The sequence below is a fragment of the Brienomyrus brachyistius genome, chromosome 16, assembly GCF_023856365.1.
Source record: "Brienomyrus brachyistius isolate T26 chromosome 16, BBRACH_0.4, whole genome shotgun sequence".
Lineage (NCBI taxonomy): Eukaryota > Metazoa > Chordata > Actinopteri > Osteoglossiformes > Mormyridae > Brienomyrus > Brienomyrus brachyistius.
In genome coordinates, this window is record NC_064548.1 from 14963869 (window position 1) to 14980949 (window position 17081).

Here is a 17081-nt window from a genome sequence, read left to right on the forward strand (position 1 = left end):
TTCACTTAATTCCCCTAGCAGCAGAGCTCTGTAGCCCTCTCAGGTTTGACATATATACACACATATTACATTTTTAAGTTCTTGTTTTAATTAAGAAAATTTAGAAGCTGTAGCCACAAGAAAGAATATTTCAGTGTTATACTTGGGTCCCTGACAACTCACCCAGTTGCAGGTCTCTTGACTTGGCTTGAACATGACGGCAGTGGAAACAGGGACAGTCTTGGGAACCATGTGAAACAGGAGTCTGCTGGAAGATTATCGCCTGTTTTTCCAATGTTTCTCCAAAAGGTGGTGCTACAACCACATTATTTCTTCTTAAACTCGAATAGAATAGAATGTACCAGCAGCAAGTAGATTGAAACATTCAGATTTCTAACCCACAGAGCCACACACTGCAAAAAAAAAACACAAGATTTAGTGCATACTCATGTTTTAAATATGCCTGTTTAATACCCCACAGTTTAATGGGTAGCCTTGCTCTCTCGCACCTCTGCAGTTATGGGTCTGACTCCCTCGGTGTATGTGGAGTTCACCTGTTCTCTTGGGTTTCACTGGCTGTTCTGGTTTCCTCTTGTAGTCGAAAGACATGCAGTCAGTCTAATTGTTGTATCTAAATTTAATGCGCGAGTACTAACTACTAGTCATGGAGTACAGGCCCGCAGTGACTCTGACTATGGTACGTGCTTAGAAGATGCATGGTCTACAATTAATGAACAATATGTACATATTTAAATATTAAAAATGATTTAATAGCATGATAAATAGGTCTTGCTGGCAGAAAGACAGCATGGGCCTGCTGTGTTATAAGCAGTGATGTGATCAGTGTTCTGTTACCTTAACAAAGTTTCTGTTCATGTCGATTTTGTCTGCTCTTGGCCCTAATGGTTTTGCTGAATACATTGCAAAGACCTAATGACAGCTGCAATGGCAATTAGAGAATATAATAGGCACAGTTTTGGCGGTTTGACACAGCCTGCCACCCCTGAGACCTGGACTCTAATGTTTTGTGGCCACTGACTTGAGCTTTGCATCATATGTTTTAAAATGAGCAGAGCTTTGCGTCTTTGTGACTTCATGCGTGGTTTAAAATGAGCTCCCGGGAAGAGACAGTGGACGGCAGCCCATCAATAAAATCGCGGCCATGCGTTTGTGCCCCCAAACCCAATGACTGTGCAGAAGTTTAGTCTGGGCTTATCCCCTGTTACATTTGCCCCCGATTAGCACCAATCCCCCTGGTGCTTTCTGTACTTTGGCTGGGCCTGTTTGCAATGCCGCTGGGGTCTCTGGACTGGAAAAAAGGCCACGCTGTTGGGTTTTTCCATAAGCCTCTTTGCAGAGCTTGGCAAACACCCTTGGGGATTACATCAATACAGCTGCCATCAGACCAGCATGCAAGGCGCCAGGTCCTCAGTGGGGCAAGTCAGAGGAGCTCTGTATATATGATGTGAGGAGAATTGTAAAACTCTCTTTTATTTCCCAAACCCGATAAATTCATGTGTATAACAGAACCTTTTCTCCATTGCTGTGCATTCACATGAGAGGAAACACACATTTGTTATGAGTATCTGCTCCTATGTGTGTGTGTGTGTTGAGGGGCAACATATTATACATTAAACACAGTTGGATGGACTGCGCTGAATGGCCACATTCCGTGTGTGTGTATAGGTCTGTGGTTGCTGGCTAGTTGGATTCAGTAACCAATCGATAGTGTATGTGACATGCATATCACACTCCTGTAAAGAGCAGGTGGAACAAAGGGAAGCATTCACATGCAGGAGGCCACGGCCTGGAGCTTCAGGAAGGCCCCAAATGTAGGGCAGAGTCTCTCTCCCCATAGCAGTAACTGTCTCTGTGACGCCACATTATTTATGACCTCCTAAGCCTCAGCACACATGGGCGTAAAGACCATGAATCAACAGAGGAAACTGTCACAGCAGTTTTGCCCATTTTCACATTGTACTTTTTAAAATTGCTGTTTAATTTCTAGAATAGAATCCTGTTTTGACTGACAAGTGGCTAACATTCTGACAGAACAATTATTATTATTATTATTATTATTATTGTTGTTGTTGTTCTTTTTATTAATGTTGTTTGAACCAGAATCTTGCATAATATAATCAGTGAAGTTTACAGTGATAATACAGTGATACAGTGAATATAATCAGTGAACCATGCATAATTTAATTAAACAGAATATAAAATTGGAATTTGTCATGTCATTTGATGAAGGACCTTCCACTTTTGACTTGGCTCAGGGCCACTAGAAATTCCCTCGCTTCTGGTGCCTGCTTTCATTGCTCCATGTACATGTAAAGCCGTTGGTTCAGGAGGTTGAAAGTGGTTCCTGGTTTAAGCTGTTTTCGCCTTCATTTGCTGATTTCTGTGGCTTATACTTTACCAGATGGTGAGATGTTCTGCCCCTGACGTGGAGCAGGCCGGCATGAACATTCATGACTGCGTTCTCTTTGCTGCCTCTCTCTTCACCCCTCACTTTTTACTCCCCATTATCTTCTCTTCTTTTCCTATAGTTTTGAAATGATTTATTGCTGCCTTAATAAGTCTATGCACTTTAATCTTTCCACACCCATCCTGTTTCCCATGTCTGTTATCATGGCGATAAAGAGGACTGTGGTGGTTATGCTGATGTGACATTTAACAGACCTGTGGCAAAGGGAACGAGTTTGGCGTCTACCAGGAGCTGGCTGTCCCCTGATGTAGCTGGATCCGGAATCCATATTGAGGGATTGATGACTTAATGGTCAGCTATGATGAAAGGAAAAACAGAGCGTGATGCCAGTTCGACTACAGGGTCATTTCCAGTTTCTCAGCAACACTTTTCCTTTTCCACAAGGCCTACATTTGTGTGATCCGGCAATGAGATCCCAGTCCTGTGGTCAAACAGGTGAAAAACACATAAGAAGTAGCAGTTTTTCAGCTGTGCAAAATAAGAATTAAGTTTTGTTTCATTTCAGCCTAGGAAGAAGAAGCTGTAAAACACAATGTTACTGTATTAGTAAAATACAAAAAAACTGACTTATTAATACAGTTAACAAAGGGGAACATTTACCTCCTAATATTTAATTTGATTTAATAACTATGCTGCCCCTCAATATCAAACTCTTTCCTATACCCTTGAATACAGCTGATGAAAGTTAAAGTAATTATTTATGTTTTACTAAGGTAATGACTTTTGCTAAGCATAAATATGCTGTTTTCTGAATTTTTCCGTTTGCTGCATTGAAATTTGGCCTGCCATACTCAACTCAATTAAAAGCATTTTCCAGCTGGATAGTCAGTCTGTAGCATGTGCTCATGCACACTTGTGCATTGGAGTTCTCCCCTGTTTCCCTAGGCCCTAGTTCACAAATTCACATTAACTCCCTGACTTGAAAGTGGTAGGAACCACACTCACCACTGGCCACTGTCATTATCCCTGCCGCCCCGCTTGTTTTGGCCGAAGCTTTTTCTGGCACCGGGTCCTACTTCTACCAGGCCAACTGTAGCTGGCAGGTCATGGCACTGTCTTGCCTATTCTGCTGACAGGATGGTCTTGCCATGAGATGATGCCATTGCAGAGAAATCCAGGCTAATTCTGCGTATTCTGTGGGGCAGGTATATATAGAGCAGCCAGCAGGAGTATTGGGACACTGTGTTGTCTCCCCCCCGTTCTCCTGTGCTCTGAACCTCGATTTACTTTGTCATTTCTGCTCCAGAAACACAAGCTAAAGCCGAACACCATGGACATCGCAGTCCAGCGCCCCTTGTCCCACCGTGCCCGGAGCCCCTTCTATCTTTTTGACCAATTCTTCAGAGAGGGCCTCTTTGATTATGACCTCCTCCCGTTCTCCTCCTCCACCATCAGCCCATACTATAGACATACATTCTTCCGGAACCCGGAGTCCTTCAACTCTGGACTCTCCGAGGTACGAAAGCAGATTTCTATTCATATCGGCAGGAAATTGGGTTATTCAGCACAGTGTTTCCCAACCCGGTCCTCGGGGACACCCTGACAGTCCATGTTTTTGCTCCCTCCCAGCTCCCAAAAATGTTGATTGTCTTGCTGGGAAGCAGCACTGACTAGGAGCACTGGCTGGGGGACCCCAAGGACCGGGTTGGGAAACACGGATTTAGCATATAGTGCACCAATAGTTATTCTTTGTATTACTGTTGTTTCAATTTGTTTTTAATCGGTTTTCTTAACATTCATGATGTTCATCATCCTTAAATAATTTTCCCTCATGTCACTATGGGGTTTTAGTGTTAAGTTAAGTCAAACGGCACAATTATGCATTTTTTATTTGTTGGTGCTTTTCCATGATACCACATTGATATTGTGGTGATATTGTTGGCTCATGGGGGGAAAATTACATTAGAAAAACTTCACTGTAGGTAAAAGTAAACAAAAAAAAAAAAAGAAGATTCCATAGCCAGAAGACACCTGATGATGTAATGAATGAGAATGGCATCATTGTCTTAACCCCTTCATATCATCTCATCCGAATGCTGCATCCAGATTTTTAGATTAGATTATGTAAGATTAGGTTAATCTTTATAGTTATTGTGCTGAGTACAGCTACAGAGCCAATGAAATGCGTATGAAATGCAATGAAATATATACAAATGCAATAAATACAACAAATTCTAAGAAATTATAAATTACGGTTATGTGGAAAAAATGCATAGCATAAGGTACAGACAGAAAGAAGAAACTGACGGATCAGATGAGGTCAAATATCTGTAAAAATAGTTTAAGCATAATCACCATAATTATCGATAAGTTATAAATAATTGCTCAGATTTCAAATTTTTTAAAAATACATGCATGGATAATTTCTCCTCTGTGCAGGTGAGGTCTGATGGGGACACGTTCACAGTCTGCCTGGACGTGAAGCATTTCTCCCCCGAGGAGCTGAGCGTCACGGTAGAGGATGACTGCTTCGGAGTAAAGGGCAAGCACGCTGAGTGCCGAGTAAGAAGCCAACTCGTCACAACCCCTGGGGAGGATGAGTGTTGCGGTTTCTCACCCGTTTATGAAATTAAGGCCTTCTGACGTTCTCAGAGATTTAAAATGATCTTCACATATGAGGCACTCCGGGAAATGGCTGTTTGTCCCTGGCCTTAGGTTCTGAGTCATGCCTGCAGTGAGCAGGACGTTCTTACATTCAGCACTCCAGGCAAAATGTTGCCCTGCCGATGGACGTTTTTGCAGGACCAGAGCGGTTTGGAAGAGGGTTTATTTTGTCGGCTTAATTTCCGAAAGGACCACATTCAGATGGAGAACATTCTGTTTTCTCCAGGAAAACTTGGAAGTCTTCCATATGTACTCTGACCTTGATTCCTTGAGAGTGTACAGTGTGTGTGTGTGTGTGTGTGTGTGCGTGTGTGCATGTGTGTTACAGACCGTCTCATGGGGGAGTCTGTAGAAGGGTAAATATTCCACGGGAAGTATTGTCGTCATGGCCGTGACCTCTGGACCAGCATGCTAGGGCTGTGCCTGGAAGCAAATAAAACCTGACATAGGAACTCCCCAAGACGCAAATTACCAACCATGCGAATGACTCCTCCGCAGGCGGGAACTGAACACAATGAAAGCTCTGTTGCTAGAAACTGGATTTTGTACCGTACAAGGTAATCAGTGACGCCAGCTGTAAAATCTCAGGTAATATCTTTCACTTCAATTTTTATTTTTTTGCTTCATAATCATGATGACTTAAAACACACAGGCAACAATTGTTTCTGCTAATCCTTCATATTGGACAGTGGGTTTTATTCATAACAGTAAGTTGGAGTCCTGGGATATCGTGACTAACCTTTCAGCATAGAAAAATATGTCCAGCATAGCCACTTGCTGAACCCTGTGTGGACAGCCATTATTAAGTCCATCAGCCAGCCTTTCCCTTTTTATTTAAAATTTAAAATATAACAAAAAGACACCAGTCTTTATATTTAGGTGCCATTTAACACTCAAGTGTTTCCCAATCCGGGCTTCAGGAACCCGCAGTCAGTCCATGTTTTTGCTCCCTCTCAGCTTCCTGCCAGACAGTCCACATTTTTTGCTCCCTCCCAGCTACTCCAAAAACATGGACTGGCTATAGGTTCTCGAGGACCGGACTGGGAGTCACTGCTCTAGTCTATTGTGAAGGCAGCAATAAAGACTGGAGTATGGAGTAGTTTGGAAGTGATAATTGTCCAGAATTAATGAGAAGCCTGAGAACTTTCTGCTGGCACAGTGGCCCAGTGGGTACAGCCTCATCGTCTCCTAGGCTGGCGGCATGAAGCTACCTCTGCTTTGTGCATGTCGACTCGGCACATTCCCTCCGTGGATTCTCTTTGGATACTCAGATTTCACTCTTGCAGTCCAAAATTAGTTGGCATCTCTGAATTTCTTATAGTGTTTTCGTATATGTGACCTGTGATGAAATGGCGTCCTGTTTGGGGGTGGGGGTGGGACACAAACCTGCAGCCTGGGCTAGTGTCCCCCCATCCCCTATGATGATGCCTAGGATAAGCTTCTGGAAGATGGATGAGTGTTTTTCGTTCTTCTTAAAAATCAAGTTCACATTTCCAATAAACACATGGGCACCCTGCATATATTTACTGTATGCGTACCTGGGCTCTCAACCCCTTATAAACTATGTAGTATAATTTGTCATTAATCATTTAATTGTTTTTAGGAAAAAATCCCCATTTCCACCCTCTCAGTGCTATATTGCTTGATACTGGTGAAGATATATCATTGCTCCTCTAGACAATGGAGCTCACATGAAATATAATTATGTTCAATTCAGTAATACTTCTCGCACAATAAATCCTTAGGGGTGCAGTCAAACTGCAATTTTGACTGCAAATTTCTCTCATTTGTGTGCAAACTGTAGATTGTAGAGGGTGCGATATTTAGAATTTCCCTCTCAAACAGCAGGATTCCTTTGGTGAATTAATGGTGAATGAAGTACTGAACTGAAGTCAATTGAAAACCTCAATGAGCAGTTAAAAAAGTGCATCAAGCGTACATTAGAAATGAACATTAATATTATAGAACATCCTGGATGTTGAATGCTTGCTTATTTCTTACTGCTTCAATGAAAACCTCTCTAATTTAAGGCACAAATAAAAAGTAAATAAAAACTTTAAAAAAATTGCAGACAGCAATTACAGCATTTAGCTATTTTTGATGCATCAAGTCTCATACTGGCTACTGTTGAGAAGTCATGGACAAATTCTGCATCTGTGTTCTTAATTCCCAGATTGTCCTTTGTCACATTACATTGTGATCTATTTTTCACTTATTCTACTGCCCTTCTTTTTCCATCCTTTAATCTTCTTTCCTGTCTTTGGCCTGACCATAACTGCCTGACCAAGGATGACCATAGGTTCATCTGCCGGGAGTTCCATCACCGCTGCTGCCTGCCCCTCACTGTGGAGCAGTCAGCCATCTCCTGGACGCTGTTTTACGATGGACACCTGACAGTCTGTGCACCCAAGGTCTCCATGGCAGCAGAGTCCCACAGCAGCATCCCCGTCACCCATGAGGACAAACTGAATTCTGCTGTCTCCTCATAGGCAGAGAATGCCAGGAGATAAGGGGGGGGCACCAGTGGATGTTTTTGAAGGGCTTGGTTTCAGAAAGACAAACAAGGAAGCTGGACTATGCCTGAGAGGCAGGGCATGTCTCCAATTACTCATCTTCATTAGTTTCCTTTTTCTCTGCCTTCAGATCCCATTCACCTCCTCCTGATGTCAGGATCCGTCATGGATACCACAGATACGACCTGCTTCTTATGTTCTCTTTATAGTGATATGATTATAATTAATGAGAGCAGTGGGAATGGGTGGAGACAGATACTCTTTGAGATCAAAGAAAAGTAATAGAGAATGACATCACCTAGTCCAGGCATCTTTTCACAAGGTCATCATAACTTTGGTCCTTGGGCAGCTACTGCTCTGCCTGAAGTGAAGTCAGAATAAAATGGTTGGAAAAGGAGACTTATAGATGCCTATTTGAAAGCGGAAAATGTGAATAGAAAGTCTGAGGTAGAGAAAGCAGGATAAGTCTCTCCTGTTTTGTAGTTAATGCTTTGTCATCTGGTATCCTTTCATCGAAGTCTATTAAACATTAAATAAAGTTACTAAAGTAACAGAAACATTGTGCTCCTTTCTTCTAGGTTCAGCATTGTACAAACAGTAATACAGTGAGACTGCCTGATCTGTCCTTATGTGGCCTGTTATGAAATAAAGTCCTGCTGAGTCCCAGTATCAGGACCCTGGAATGACGGACGTTAGGTAAAATACGGTTCACACAGTTTGGTTTTGTTAAAGTTTAACAGAATGCACTCACAGAATATCCTGCACTTAACTCTCCCAAGGGGTGTAATCAGTGACGCCAACACATTCTGAACATTACTCATCCAGGGCGTCTCCTCTTACCTTCATGCCTTTTCTCTGCTTTTCAGATTCCAAGTCCTTATTCTAGACTATTGCTGTGACCTTAAATGCCCGATAAAGAATTGATTACCTATATCAGTTGTCTGCTAGATCTATCTGTACCAAAAGAAATATTGATGAGAGCATATTGACGCGAGGTGAGGATTGCGTTTCGTCTGTTAAAGAGGGTCACCATTTTATCTGCTGGCCTGCTTAATGTTCACACAGTGCTGTTATGCAGAACGAATATACGTGCTACAATGTGGACTGTCCACCAAAATGAGAAGAGCACAGCTGTGTCCCAATCAGCATATCAGGGAGATACCAACTCCTACGTGACATGGCTCTGACTGGAGAAGAACACGTAACATGACCCCCCCCCCCCCACCACCACCCCCTCTGAGGTCAAACTGCATCACAGTTCTTTGACAAGGTGTCTGAGACAGTCTCCAGACACCTAATGCTGCCATCAACCAGGTCCCCAGTGACGAACGTGAGAATCAGTCCATGTGCTGCGTTAACCAAGGCCCCTTCGCTAATCCGTTCAGACCCTGCTTCCACTTTACAGGAGATACTGGCTGCACCTTTGCACAGCTTTTAAACACAGCCGCTTTTTAGATTAACTATTTCAACTCCAGATTCAGAATTTATTCCCTTATTTTTGATAGTCAGCATATCAGCAGGTCATCCAAGAAAAAAAAAACATATAAATAATTTCTCCACATAATACCACAGTTTTGTAATAGTATAAAGGTTATACGTGAAATAACTAATGAATGACTATGGGTGTAGCGAGATCTCATGTCACGAGATCTCGCGATATTACAGTACAACATGACGAGATTTCTCGTCGGAGTGAAAAGTGGTCTCGTGAAGGCGCTGCAAATCAGCTGCTGTAAGCATGTCGGCATCTTTGAAGTTTTCCTTAAAATATTGTTAAAATATTGTCTTGTTCTCGTGAACCCAATATCGTGTCTCGTCTCGTGGGCTGAATATATCATTACACCCCTAATAATGACACACACACTGGCCAGTTTATCAACCTGTCTGATTCTTCATATAGTGAATATTGTGGCTGCAGCTGAATTTACACAACACACAGTCAGGCTCATGCAGTTCATTTACTGTTTGACTAAGCATTAGAATTGCTAAGACACTTGATCTAAGCGATTCTGAACATGTTGTGACTCTCGGCGGCAGACGTGATTCCATTTCATGCACAATGGCATTTCTGTGACAGAAAACACTTAATTAACGAGAGAGGTCAGAGGAGAATGGGCAGGCTATAATTAAAGCTAACAGGAGGTCACAAGGGCAAACGTACCAGTTCAGTGCAGCAGTGATGTGCAGAATGGCTTTTCTGAATGTATAACTCCTCTACTCTTACAGCAAGTCAGGAGGCAAAAGCAGGTCCAAGCTACAGTCAAATAAACAGTCACTGGCACCCTTCATAAAAATGAGCAAAAATCAATCTATCCGTATTCTAACCACTCGTCTAGCTCAGGGTCATGAGCCTATCCCAGAAATCATACTGCACAAGCGGTACAACCTGTATGCGATGTCAGACCGTCAGTGGTGGATCTGGGGGGTGGGGGGGCAGTGACCCCCATGTCAAGATGCACGTGCCCCCCTAAATATGTAGTATGCTACTTGGGTTTAAAATATATGTATTATTATTATTGTTATTGTTATTATTTACATGAATATATGTGGGCTAAATTTTGTTTACTGGGAATAGTCAAAACTGAAGCCTAAGCACATTTTCTTGCTTACGGTGGTTGAGTCACTACAGATGGGAAAAGTTAACAACAGAAAAAATAACCAAGCTTGTGGAAGCATTACAGTCTAAACAAGAAATAAGGGCGAGTTACATACTTGTAAAAACTGTAAAATGTAACTGCAAAACATTACGGTACATAGAGGTACTTCAGAGACACCAGGCTAACTGCGTGCCTTCAGACTGCCGTAGGAAACAGTGTCTGGGGCAAGTGTTTATGAAAGCCATATACATGGTCTTTTAACACAATGATTTTTCTAACACATATTATTTTAAGTGATACATTTCTGCAAAGCATAGTTTTCAAAAGTATGAGCAAAATGAAACCAAAGAAAATAAGCTTTTAGTGGAACTCGGTTCTGTTTAGTTGTTTTTAGTTCCTTGCTTTTCACCAGTTCCCATGTCCGTATGGTGTAATTATGAGGGAAGAATAGACAGCAGTAGCCATACACAGATCAGGTGACTTATATTAAAAATACGAAATAAGAAACACTAATCACCATCAGGACGCATACAAAAATTTTAAGAAGTCTAAACATTTGCCAAGAAGACAATCAATGTCTGTATTTCTCTCATGCACAGTGAAGAAGATCGTGAGGGAAGAAGTATCTTCAAAACCAACTGCTATACTCTACTTGCATGTTAAGGAGCTCTTTTCAAGGTTGGCACCAATGAAATCCTTAGCAGCACTCGTATATTAGAACTCTGACGTCTGTTAAGCATCATTGGAAATGCAATTTGAATTAGATGCTTTGGTCAGAAGAAACTAAAATCAATCACTTTGACTGTGCACATTATGACTATATTTCGTGTCAAAAGAGGACTGGATACCAGGAAAAGCACCTAATGTTCACAATAAATCTGATGAGTATTATTGATGCTTTGACTGCTGTTTTGTTGCCTTGTGTCCTTGTTAAGATCAATATTATAATGAATTCCACCAAGTACCAGGATATCGTCACCCAATGGCTGAGAGCAACTGACAACCAGAGACAAATTACAGGAACACACTTTGCCAAATAAACTTCATTAAGATTCTGAATCTGAAACCTAGTTACCTCTTGAAAAATTGTGTTAAAATAAAAGTTTGCAAATTATATTGTTTTGTATCAGTAGAATGTTTATTAGTGCTAATTTTATTAAATTGATTTTGTACCTTTTCATGATGCCATTCATTCTTGAGCTTACTGTAGGTGTAGCTAATGATAATGATGACTGATGGCTTGTTACCTCATATCTCCTCAGAATGGAGGAATGTAAAACGTTATGCACTGACATGTTTCAGGAGGTTTCTTACAATTCTTGTGTGTTAGGCGAAAGGCATTCTCAACACACACCCTTTTCTTCTACATATATCTAGACTAAGCCTTTCCATGTCTCAAACAAAGCAGGTACATGTCAGGGGGGAGGAGTGTATTATTTATCTGACAGTCCTGATAAGATTGTCAAGCCAGCTGCAGTCAGGGAATAGCAGCCTGTGGTGCATTGCAGTTTTTAAGAGAATGGTCTTACACAGTACATTGCAAGGCCACTAAAAAGAATAAACTGGGCTGCATGTGTTTACTTACAGGCGGTATAAAACGAGAATGGAATACAATAAGAAAAATACAATTTTTTTTTTGCTCTCTAAAAATGACTGTTATCGTATTGGATAGCTAAATGACCATATCTCTGGTTCCCAAACCTCTCCTTCGGAGTACCCAGCAATTACATGTATGTGTTACATTTTGCTACCAGCTCACTTATACAGCTTAGTTAGTCATGAGGTAGTGATTAGCTAAACAAGAAGTTCTATTGCTTGTGGGGCTGCCTGGTACTTCACAAAGTAGCCCACCATTCTTCCAATGTTGCCACTCGGATTGTGTTCATCATATTATTACTAACAAGGGAGGTTTGGGGTCCTATTACCAGTTACATATCCAATAAACATTTTTCTGATGTTTTTCACCACCCTGTCAAAGGCATATCTTCTGGAAATAGTTTGCTTGTTCTTTGGGGAATATGACTGTGACTACGGAGTCCCGCAGGGATCAATTCTTAGGCCTTGCTTCATTTCCAAACAAGACTCGGAGAAATGTATTCATGCACTTTCAGTAGGGTGGACTTTTTCAATGCTCTCCTGACTGGTCTTCCCAAAAGGACCATTACACAGCTGCAACTCATTCTAAACGATGCTGCTAGGATTCTAACAAGAACATATTACTCCTATTTCAAAATCACTGCACTATTACGATTGATTTTAAAGTACTTTCATTGGTTTATAAACCTATGAACAACTTAGGCTCAAAATGTATCACTGATATGCTTTAAGAATACAAACCAGGTTATTCTCTTAAATCCTTGGAAGCTGGTCAGCTTTTTGTACTTAAAGTTCAAGCTAAAATGGTTAAAAGGCTTTTAGCCATTATGAGGCCCACAGTTACAACCGGTTACTCAAGGACCTTAGGCTTTAAACCTAGGCCAAGATCTATATAATCCTACCATGGAATGCCTTTCCTTGTTACAAAGGATTCACTCTAATTCTAATTCTAATTCTCATCATCTCATATATATATATATATATATGTATATATATATATATATATATATATATATATATATATATATATATATATATATATATATATATATACCTCTTTGATATATGAAATCTATGGTGGTCCTTGTTTAACTTAGACCTGACCCTGTTTGTCAATGCCTTTCCTGAATGGGTCTAATTTATGTCATCTCATAAGCTGCCCTTTGGACTCCCAGAACCTCTACTGATATCCCACAAACCCTGGTCCCACATATTGATTCATTTAATCAGAGATCTCACCTGTTTTGTTGGATCACCTTCCATCCTTGTGGCTATGGATAGCTTCTTGGGTAGGCCTCAGGTCTGACCTTTTTCCACAAACTCCCCATGCAGGTTAATTTGTCATTAGGATATCACCCCCAGTCCAGTGACCAGAAAGAACATCTAAATCACAAGACAGTGAGGTTTCTTCCTACCTACTGTGATTCTTACCAACATGACTGGTGAATGATTTCATCCCTGGCTGGAATATGTCTAAACTTCCCTTATTAATGAATCCAATAATCTGACCCCATCCTAGTGTATTCTAGGTTGCCAACCTCCTTTGTTTCTGTAGTCTGGTGAGCTGTTGAACAAACCAGCCACAGACAAGTGAAAAGGTGAAGTTAGCTAATCATGGGCACCTCCAGTAACATGTGTGGTAACGGAGACACCATGGAGATCGGTGCTGATGTCCAGGTTCCCAGCACAAATCCGGTCAGCAAGTCTATTCACCCAGTACATCTCTCTCCAAGCTTCTCTATAAAAAGTACAATTCACAGCTTTCCAGCTCATTCCCAATTGTTAAGCAGGTTAACCATGTGACTTACCACCTCAGATTACCTCTGCAGAACAAGTTAAATCCCACATACTATGTTCTGCTGTTAAAATCAGTAGTACAACTTTAAGGTTCCCTTGTTACTCCGTCCTAGCCTGCCCCCTCCACTCTTGATTCTAGATGATGGCGCCGTATATGCAGTCTGGACTCCTGACTCCTGACATTGCCAAGGATGTCTACAGTTCATGGTGGACTGGGAAGGTTACAGGCTGAATGAAAGCTCTTGGGTATCAGCGTCAGATATCTGGGATTGTGCCTACTTGGGTGTCCCGCTTCTTGACCTTCATGAGAAACCCAGATGCCCAGAAACCACGTCCTTCAGTGTCAGTCAGTCTCACCCACGCAGAATCACCAATGCTATCCCTTGGCAGAATACTAATTGGACGATTATTTTCACCTGTGATTTGTTTAGACATCTAAACCCCTGTGCCATCACGTTAGTTGTGAAATCTTGTCCTCGTTCCTGAGCTACAATGTATGTAATTCCCTTCCATGTATTCTGCGATTTTGGATGGCCCTCATTATCCAGTTAGACTTCCCTATCTGTTGGAATCCTGCCATCTTTTTGAATTCAAGAAATGCATGAATTTGTTGGAGGATAACTCTACATAATGGGGTGACGTGAGGAGAGGATTTGAAATGCCAGACATAAAATCATAGTTTCAGACCAAAATAAACATAATTTAAACTTAATTTTCTTTGGTGGCCTTGCACAGCACTGCAGGTCTCTCTCCCTCAGTAGCCTGTTCGAGATTTCAACCATGTACCTAGATCAGGATGTGACTGCAGGAGCTTGCTGCAGTGTAGGAATACTAAGTACTGTGACGCTCACAGTCATGTGCGTAAGACGCATTTCCCCAGGCGAGTCGGCAAGCTTAAATATAGCCTGGTAAAGACAATTTGACTATTGGTACTGAAACTCTGTATGTTCAATAGAAAATTGTCAACCTTGAAACAAGGCTGTAATGTTCTAGTGAAGAAGACAATTCTGGCAGTCCTTTGAGTGTAAAGTTATAAACTACAGCCAGGGGGCGTTTGAAGCAGGGTGGGGGGTATGTGTACCCCCCAGGATTTAATTTAACCCCATTCACCCCTCCAGTAATTATACCTTGGTATTTAAATTATTAAGTTGTATTCCCCTAATATCATACTGTCTCGTACACCAATGTCTGTAGTTACAGTCACATGCATATTAAAAGAGTGAGGCCTTTGCATGTAAGGACATGTAATTTCTGTTGACTTGAATGAATACTGATACAATGTTTCTGTATATCTTGCACACTATGAACCACATGCACGTGCATCAGTAACCGATGTACAAAGTTTTTGTAGGATGCATTCACATACTTCAGTTGACTTGAAGAATGAATTTGAGTGGTCCTGTTTAAGAGTAGATGTGTTCAATAGAAGTGTAAGTGGGTATAGCTGATTATTGTCCAGTGGGCTGAGAGTGGGTAGTGGATGGATCACCGAGGGGCCGTTTTCAGCTGAAGATTAACCTCAGTTTATTCATTACTGTGCGATTTCCATTGGAAACTGTATTATATGTACCTTGAGACACTGAACACTGTTTCTTCTCTCAATATGTTTTCCCTACTTAACTTATCAAGGGTTTTTTTCTGATTTGTGTTGTCTGTGAGGAACAAGGAAAATATGCATTCTGCAGACTGTGATAAATTCTTCAGTATCAACACGCCCACTGCTGTGACTAATCCCACCAGTAGACAAAATGTGAAAATTCTCCCTATACGCTGGAAATCCCCATCAACCGGCACCGATCCCAGCTGCTTCTTCGCCTCAGGCCGCAGTGTGGAAAACAAACAAGCCACGCTTGCAATAGCTGCCTTTCCAGCTCCGTGCAGATACTAACCCTTAGGCTCCGCGAATGTTAAAGAGTGAGAGGCTGCAAAGCAGCAGAACCGGTTTCCGATTCAATTTGCCTGTTGTCACTGCAGAATCCTGATAATGCTGTGAATGTGCTGAAAAGAGAGTGCAAGGGAACCGTCCCCTCACCTTCACCCGGTCGTCTCGGAGCCGAATGACGCACGCGGGGCAGTGGAATGTTACGCACTAGTTAATATTATACAGGAGGCAATAGTGTCTAAAAGAATGTTCCACATCAGTCCTTTCCATTCAGAGTTACTAATCACCCGTGTGCTGTAGTACTTGTTTAGTCTCTATACATATGACAGTCAAAAACAATGTCACGGCAAACAAAGAAAAAGATATTGGCTGCTGTGAAGCAGTTTCGTTGAAAAATATTTAATGTGTTTAGCATACTCAGTACTAGTCATTGACCATTGTCATTTCCTTGTTTTTTTCTCCAGTTCAAACTCATGAACTATACTTTTTTTTCACCTTGCTAAAATACTGTAGAATGAATTTTATCTAGTGTAGTGTCACATTAATAATAGAATAAAACTGCAATATTCAGGCAATGCTGAATAAGGAATTTATTCTGCAAGGTGAGTAAAACATGCAAAGATGGAACTTATTTAAAAATTGCCTAGCTGGCTGGATTGGTATGTAATGATGTTTCGAAAAGGTCATGAGCTTTTAGGAATGGAGCTTAAGGGGCGACGTGTGTCTCAGTGTGCTGAGCCTTGGTGCCTGTTATCAGAAGGTCTTAGTTCACGCCGGACCTTGCCATGTCTACAAAGCCCTTAACCGTCAGCTTAAGTTTAACACCTGGCAGGAATGGGTTAAGCCTAAGAACTGTATTGATTTAAATCATGTTTAGTAATTTGGGACAGATTATACAAAATAAACATGGAAATTCACTGCCTAAAAGCAAAGCTTGCAAATAAAACCAAAAAGAGTTAAGAGAATTTTGGCATTGAAACATAACATTGAAGTTAGTATTATGTAGCATAGAAGCATAGCTTCGTTGATGATAAAAAGCTTATTGCTATGTTAGACACTGGCTTAGAAATTGTTATATTACTAATGGTCTCGGTCAGTCAAACTGGATAAACTTGCAAAATACCTCTCAAGCAGAGATAAAGAGTCTAAGACAAACAGGCAATAGGAAGTTATTAAAATGTACAAGGATCCTCCAGCCAAAATGTAAGAAATCCATTCTCTGACATTTAAAAAAAAAAAACCTCATTAATATAGCCACTGAAACAGGATTGGTGTTCATTGAGACAGCTAATTAAATTTCAAATACATTTTCCTAAAATACAATAGTATCTTCACACATTCCTGAGACCCGAGAACAAATGAACGAAAAACTGGAATAAGGTGCGTTTCTGAATGTTGTCACAAAAATTATGGCACAGATTTTGTCATTTTCTGCAGTGTAACTACAGCACAGCACAGCACAGAAAGATCTTAAAGATCAATTTTTCTTTTGCTGTTAGATTGTCTCGCATAACTTGTCATAATATATGGGTCATACTGCTGTACTCATTATGGCCTACGAATGCTGCTTGCACAAGCGCAATTTTTGTGGAGTGTTTCTCCTTGATGCAAATTCCAAAATGCAT

General features: G+C 41.1%; 1 protein-coding gene across 2 annotated transcripts; it reads left to right on the forward strand.

Moving 5' to 3' along the window:
• The first annotated feature begins 3621 nt into the window (after positions 1 to 3621).
• LOC125709700 (alpha-crystallin A chain-like) lies at positions 3622 to 8141 on the forward strand. 2 transcript variants are annotated; one of them, XM_048978388.1, is made up of 3 exons: positions 3622 to 3923; positions 4847 to 4969; positions 7360 to 8141. In XM_048978388.1, exons 1-3 carry the CDS (start codon positions 3738 to 3740, stop codon positions 7558 to 7560), a joined length of 510 nt encoding a protein of 169 aa, XP_048834345.1. In that variant the 5' UTR covers positions 3622 to 3737; the 3' UTR covers positions 7561 to 8141. The 2 variants fall into 2 exon arrangements, 1 of the variants encoding a protein (XP_048834345.1); XR_007382813.1 differs by lacking the exons at positions 3622 to 3923; positions 4847 to 4969 and adding an exon at positions 5121 to 5659 and having other exon boundaries at positions 7360 to 7497.
• The last annotated feature ends 8940 nt before the right edge of the window (positions 8142 to 17081 follow it).

Coding starts and splice junctions, on each gene's coding strand:
- LOC125709700 (XM_048978388.1), top strand. CDS start 3,738: ATGGACATCGCAGTCCAGCGCCCCTTGTCCCACCGTGCCCGGAGCCCC. Junction 3,924..4,846: donor TCAACTCTGGACTCTCCGAG/GTACGAAAGCAG, acceptor TCCTCTGTGCAG/GTGAGGTCTGATGGGGACAC. Junction 4,970..7,359: donor GCAAGCACGCTGAGTGCCGA/GTAAGAAGCCAA, acceptor TGCCTGACCAAG/GATGACCATAGGTTCATCTG.